The sequence below is a fragment of the Gekko japonicus genome, unplaced genomic scaffold, assembly GCF_001447785.1.
Source record: "Gekko japonicus isolate JY-2015 unplaced genomic scaffold, Gekko_japonicus_V1.1 scaffold165, whole genome shotgun sequence".
NCBI classification, from domain to species: Eukaryota; Metazoa; Chordata; class Lepidosauria; order Squamata; family Gekkonidae; genus Gekko; species Gekko japonicus.
The window spans coordinates 667429-674419 of NW_015163097.1; the positions used below are offsets into that span (position 1 = coordinate 667429).

The 6991-nt window shown below is 45.1% G+C and overlaps 1 protein-coding gene across 1 annotated transcript in view; it reads right to left on the reverse strand.

Annotated features, from left to right (window-relative positions):
* Positions 1-379: 379 nt before the first annotated feature.
* LOC107106465 (solute carrier family 35 member G1-like) overlaps positions 380-6991 on the reverse strand; it is a 10531-nt gene continuing 3919 nt past the window's right edge. The window contains exons 3-5 of the mRNA XM_015406618.1: positions 2796-2937; positions 1726-1903; positions 380-1130 (exon numbers count right to left, since the gene is read on the reverse strand). Coding sequence (XP_015262104.1) covers positions 380-1130; positions 1726-1903; positions 2796-2937 — 1071 coding nt within the window. The remainder of the gene's footprint in view (positions 1131-1725; positions 1904-2795; positions 2938-6991) is intronic.

Below are 6991 nucleotides of genomic sequence, written 5' to 3' on the forward strand. Positions count from 1 at the left end.
CATGATTGTTGGGAAGGGAGATGCCTTGTGCATTAGTAGAATATTACCTTCATGTATGGGTTCCCCAATCAATGCCAACCTCATTCAACGAGCAAGGGCTACATCATATGTTGCACAGAAGTGGAAAACAGGAAACATATTTAGAGGAAGATTTCCATGGATAGAAGGGAGGGGGGAGTTGTCCGGGGGGAGTCCTCTGTTCCCCAGGATGAGTACTGGGGGGGGGGGTTTTTGGTGTCACGCGGTGGGGCGGGCGCGCTCCAAGCCATTAATGCTTCCTTTCCTACTTGCAGAATGAAGTGAAAGACTTGGATGACATCAATTATTTAAAATAAATAATGTATCTGCTCTATTTCAGCAATGGCCACCTGGTCAGATTTCATTCCCTCTGTGTTTTTTTGCTTTGTTTCCATTTCCAAAGAACAGTTCCAGTGCTGCTAGCTACTACACAAAGAGCCCCCCCAAACGACCACCAAGTGGGGAAAGTATTGAGGAATATAATCTGAAAAATAAAAGCAAACACAACAGCCATCGTTTTCATTACAGCAACGGGTCCTGCTTTCTCTATCTGTAAAGCTTTTGTGAGACATATCTGACCACAGAACCCAAACAATCCAATCAATATTAAGAGAAACCTATCTCTGCCACAATAAGGTAAACTCCAGGAATCTAGCACAAAAAGGGTTATTATGCATATTATTAATCCAACTATTGCATAATACCAAATGGTTAAAAGGTAGTGCACTGATTTCCCCACCTTTCTTATTATAACAAAAGCTGAAGAAGCACATATTGCACTTATAAGAGCAACTATGGTCCCTTTAAGATGATCCGTGTAGTTTCCTTCAATCACTGCAACTTTGGATCCAAACAAGAAAGGCGGCCTTGCAATAAGCACCACTCCAGTGATGGTGAGTAGCACAAAAAAAAGATCCCAAGGACTGTATTTCTCTTTTAGAAATATCCAAGCAAACAGGGTTGTAAACGCTGGACTGCTGAAAGAAATAACCGTAGCATCAGCAAGGGGCATCACTTGCAAAGCATAATAGAGGAAAATCATTGCACAAGAGCCAAAAAATCCTCGGAAGAAAAGAAAAACCCGTTTGTCTTTTGGTCCCAGAAATCCTGTCCTAAAAGAGAGAGAGAGTATTTCAGTTGAAAGGTGGTACATAAATGTAGTCATATGTTAAGCATGTAACAAGGTATTATTCAGGCCTCTGTAGCAGACGTGTTTCAAGATGCAATGAGGAGATGACAACAGCATGAACCAATCTGGGCTTTGCCAAGTTAGGTGGGCTGGAGCAATTGAACCTTCTATCTGAACCTACATACTTCCCCAATGAAAATTTCCAGAGCTGTTTGTCCTCCCAGTGAGGCTAACTTCTGGTCAGTGAGCCCCACCAGGGGGAAAAAAGGTTTCCAGTGGTGGAGAAACCCTTGAGTGTGGGAAGGATTAATCTCTCTCATCTTGCTTTGCTCAAGCTGCATTTTAAAGCTCCCTCTGAACTGAACTATGTTTGTCCCAGTTGGATATGGCATATGGTGGCTCTCAGTTCCCAACCGTCACACACAGTTTACTACAGTTTAAATGCTAGTCTGCTGTTTTAAACCCAATTGTGTTATATGAAATTGTTAAAACCATTATGGTTTTGACCTGTTCCAGTTGAAATGCACTACACCGTAATTATCCTTACCCTTTCCTCACATAGAAGGGATAATACTCACTTGTGGTATATTAAACCAGGAAGAACAAACGTTATTTGGAAACTACATCTAAAAGCACTGGCTTCTACCGCATGCACATCTTCAATCATCTTCAGAAATAAAGAGACCACTGAGAAGAGGAAAGCAGACAACAGCGCATAGTACAGGCCAAGCCCAGGACAGGTACTTTTTTCAGTTCCTGTAACAGAATAATTGTAATTTCCAGTTAGAATGAAGAATACTTGCATTGTATTTTTATTTAATTACATGCATGCCCAGGTTTTGAATACTTAACTTAGAGTAGGGAAAAAACACAGACATTATACATTCATTGCTGTTGAAAGTAGTGAAATATACTTAGGGTTAATGTTTAATTTGCATTCTGGAAATGCTCAGAGGTTAAGCTAAAACTACTTTCCTAGGCAGACATAAGACCTTAGATCAAGATTTCCTACATAACCTTCAGCCTGTCAGTTGGTGTGTGTGTGTGTGTGGGGGGGGGCAGGAATCAGTGTTCCCTCTAAGCGGAGTTAGTGTGAGCTAGCTCACAGTTTTTTAGCCTTCAGGTCACACATTTTTGTCTTCGCGCAGGAAGGATGGCTCCAGAGCAAACTAATTTATGCAGCAGCCAAATCGCTCACTCACAACTTTAATGCCAGTAGCTCACAAAGTAGAATTTTTGTTCATAAAACTCCATAGCTTAGAGGGAGCAGTGGTAGGAATGTTCACATTGGCGTAAGAAGAACCAAAGAACTTTTCCCCATGACACCCTTACCATTTGGTGCCAGTTGGTAGTATTCCATGAGGAAGATCGGGTAGAGGGTCAGAGAGATTTAAAAGGAAGAACTGTGCCCTTCATTAGGGAGACTGGAAAGACATTTTGAGTAAAAGGAAAGCACAGCAACCAGAGTGTGGGAGGCTAAAGGAAAAGAGCTGAGAGGCTTTGGGTCAGATTTGGGACATGGCAGAGAAAGGAGCCAACTGTTGTTGGAGAATTTACTGAAGCACCAAGAAGCTGCATCCAACTCTCTCTGGGGGTCTGATGTGGGTGGTGGATCTGTTGCCCTGTAGGATTATCTTTGTGCCTTCACCTGTGCTTTGTTCATTTGTTAAGTAAAGCAAATTGTACAAAGATACCGTAAGTTTATAGTATTCTCTCTTTCTGAAGGAACCAACCCAGGTAAGTGCTAGCCCCTGGAACTTTTCACCATCTGGAAAAGTGTAGTAAGCTAACTGTATGAAGAGCAAATTTTGACATAGCAGTGTGGGTAACTAGGCTGCCATTACTTATGACACCTGAGCTAATTATAAAAAATTGCAGAAGTACAAAGTACAGCTAGGTGTCTCTAACAGACTGGTATGTATGAGTATCACTTTTGGGTCCACAGAACACAGACTCATTTGGAGAATCCCCTGACTTCATTACAGGGAGCAAAGAAATACTTTGATAATTTATCAAGCAACAGAAAATAATGAGCTCAATTCAGTGTGTTATGTGAACCTAGGGATCTGCACAACAAATATGCCTGTGACAATCTTTGACAATGAAATGAACAGGGAATCCCCTGCTTGCAGGTAGCATTTTACACTCTGGAGCTGTTGGACTGAGATACTGGTGAATGTAGCTTCTATGACATCATCTCTTGCCATTGTGTCACTATAAGTAAACTAAGCTGAAAAATAGCATGTGACTGACCACTTATTAGCTTCACAGATGACCAGCGATTCAAACCTGGATCTCATTTGTGCAAATCCACCAAATCTCTTTCCACTGCGCTATGCTAGTTTTCTGATAATTCAGAATTCTGTTTAGACAGCAAGCTCCCCACCCCCTAATCCCAGCCCCTCTTTGAGTGCCTCAAGAACTCATTTTTTATATTATTCTTCAGCTCAAAACTTCTGGGACCACTTCACACATAACTTTTTCCCCCTGAAAGGAATATTAATGCCCATGTGAAATAAAAGCCAAATAGATGACTTGGATTCTACCTAAAATTTCTGCAGATGGGAGGATACCTCATCCCCCGGGATCTGGCCACAGTGACACATGCAGTGGTCACTTCCCAGACTAGCTCTGCTCCAGAAGCTGCAGCTGGTGCAGAACACAGCAACATAGGTGTTGACTTTGTTGTCTGCACAGACGCATATTCACCCTGTGCTGCATGAACTGCACTGGCTGCCTATTGATTACCGGATCCATTTCAAGGTGCTGGTGCTTTCCTTCAAAGCCCTATACAGCTAGGGTCTGCATACCTGCAAGACCGCCTCTCCCCTTATGGCCCCCAAAGAGTGTTACGATCTGCTAATCAGCATCTGCTGATGGTCCATGGCCACCCAGAGACATCTGTCTTGCCTTAACTAGGGCCTGGGCTTCTTAAGTCACTCGCTTAACAAAGCAGTCGGAGAATGATTCAGCAAGAACACAACTTTTATTCTTCAACTCGAAAACAACTCCAACACGGATCAACATCTGATAGCCAGAACAGCCTTTACATTGCAACTGTCCTGCTTTTAAACATTCCCGGCCAATGTAGCCACACCCACTGTACAAATACCAACCAATAAGGTTGTTCACATACGGACCAATCACGGATGTTCCTGCTCAGGGAGCTTGCTTGAAAATGATTGGTTAGGTGCTTCCTGGGCTAGTAACACGATTGGATGGATTTGGATCCTAGCCCAGGACGAAGCTTTACATTACACTTCAATTAGATGTTTCACAACATATCATGCATTCAAGGCAGCTTTGAATACACTACAGGGCTTTTCTGGCGTAGGCCCCTACCTGGCGCTGCATCAAAAGTCGGGAGCTGACACCCCAGACCTGAACCTCCCCAGCTCAACCACAGGACCTCCATCTTCATTGGATTTAATTTCAGCTGACTCTGCTTCAACCACCCCACCACAGTTCCCAAACCCTCTACCAAATTTTCAGGAATGGAGCCCATCCATCCGTCCATCAACAGATATAGCTGGGTGTCATCAGCGTACTGGTGACAACCCAGCCCAAGGAGGTGCATATAGATGTTGAATAACACTAGTAAAGCAGATATCAGGTAAGGAAAATCTCAGGTTTTATAAACTGGATGCTCACTATTAGTGGAATAGTGCAATTAGGTAAAGGTAGAGGTTCCCTTGCTCGAAAGCCAGTCAAATCCGACTCTAGGGTTGCGGTGCTCATCTCCGTTTTGAAGCCGAAGAGCCAGCGCTGTCCGAAGACGTTTCCGTGGTCATGTGGCTGGCATGACTAAACACCACGGCGCACGGAACGCTGTTACCTTCCCACTGAAGTGGTACCTATTTATCTACTTGGAATTTCTTGCTTTCGAACTGCTAGGTTGGCAGAAGCTGGAACTAGAGACAGGAGCTCACTCCGTCATGCGGCACACTCGGGTCTCGAACTGCTGAACTACCGACCTTCCACAGCCTGCAGTACAGCATCTTAACCACTTGAGCCACCGCTGCTCCATAGTGCAATTAAATGCTCACTATTAGTTATACCATCTACCTTCACTAAATGAAGGTATACCTTTTACACTAATGATGAGCTATATAGTGGGATCCCCTATTAATTTACAATGAGCTGACTAACAGTGCAGTCCTATGCAAACTCACTTGAATCTAAGTCATTGAAATGAATGCACTTAGACCAGAGGAACTTGCATTTTAAATTTTATTTCATTTAAAACATTTTTATCCTACCTTTCACCCAACTCAGGGACCCCTAAAAATGGCAAACAATAAGAAAAAATATTAAAACCAACTTTAAAAACCACGCTTAAAATACATAAAGAGGAAGGAAGGTCACCAAGGGAATGCCAAACCAAACAGAAAAGGCTTCATCCACTAGATGAATCTGCACGGTAGGATTGCACTGTAACCCAAGGAATCCAACCTGATGTATAAATGGCTTATTTTTTCCACATAAAAAGAACAAGTCTCTACAGGCTTGAGGACAAAGATTCCCAAATAGATCCAAGACACAGATGTGTGGGGTAATGTCATACAGCACAAGCAGAGTTCTCAGAACTCTCAGCCCTTGATCAGGTAAGTCTCTGGCTCAGTAAATTAGCAGCCCGGGGGCAGGGAAAATATCCTCTGAAGCCATTTGGAGTTGGGGTCAGCTCACTACTTTTTCTAACTAAAAAAGAAAACAAGAACCATAATTCCTGTAACTAAACTGACATTGTGTGGGGGTTTATGGAAGAAAGCAGCGGATTGGTATGGCAATTCTGTCAGTTGACAGGTAATTTGGAATTACAGCCAGAAAGCTGGGGATCAACGTTTTCATGCCATTTGACAGCTGTGAACTCACGGTGGCAGAATACAGACAGGCTAGTATGTATTCTCAGTTCCAAGACCAGCCACTGAAAGTGAATAGCAGGATAACTCTCCTTTTCAAAAGAACTGCCTCTCTTTCAGCACACTGAGGGACTTGATTAATGAACAAATATGCTTTGTTACAAAGAATAAACTATGCCAACCTACATACACTAGGGAGGAAGGCCCGTTGAGAAGGGCGATACAACGGGCAGCTAGCCCCCCCACCTCCTCCCCCTCCCCACCCTCTCCCCGGCAGCGGTGCCCCGAGCACGGCTGAGAACCGACTCGCTGGGGGAGGGGAACGTCCGGAGGTTGCAGAGAAAGTTCTCGGTCACTGGGTATTGTCCTACAACGGGCCACTGAAACTGCCAGCCTTTCTTGTCTGAGCCAGGCTGAAGAGGAGGAGGCGGCGGCCGCGAAGGGAGCGAAGTGAGGCAGGAGAGGGCCCCCCCAGCCTGGGCGATCGTCTGTCCGGGAGGCTGGCTGCCTGCGAGTGCGCCCCCTCCCCCCCGCGGCACAGGCTGAAGAGTCTGAGGCAGCAGCGGGAGCAGGGGCCGGCAGGCAGGCAGGAGAGCGCGGTCCCTCGCAGTCCACTGCCAGCCTTTCTTGTCTGAGCCAGGCTGAAGAGGAGGAGGCGGCGGGCGCGAAGGGAGCGAAGGGAGGCAGGAGAGCGCCCCCCCCCACCTGGGCGATCGTCCGTCCGGGAGGCTGGCTGCCTGCGAGCGCGCACCCTCCCCCCCGCAGAGCTAAGACAAAAATCTGCGAGCTGGAGGTTAAAAAACTGTGAGCTAGCTCACATTAACTTAGCTTAGAGGAAACACTGCCCACCACTATATGTTTGTGTGGTACTGCCATGCCTCTGTTCCACCCCCCGCACTTTCCATGCTCTTCATTATTAGGTCTTGTTCAGAGGGTATTGTTGGAAGTTTCAAAAAGTTGCATATAAGATTTTAGCTGCTGTTAC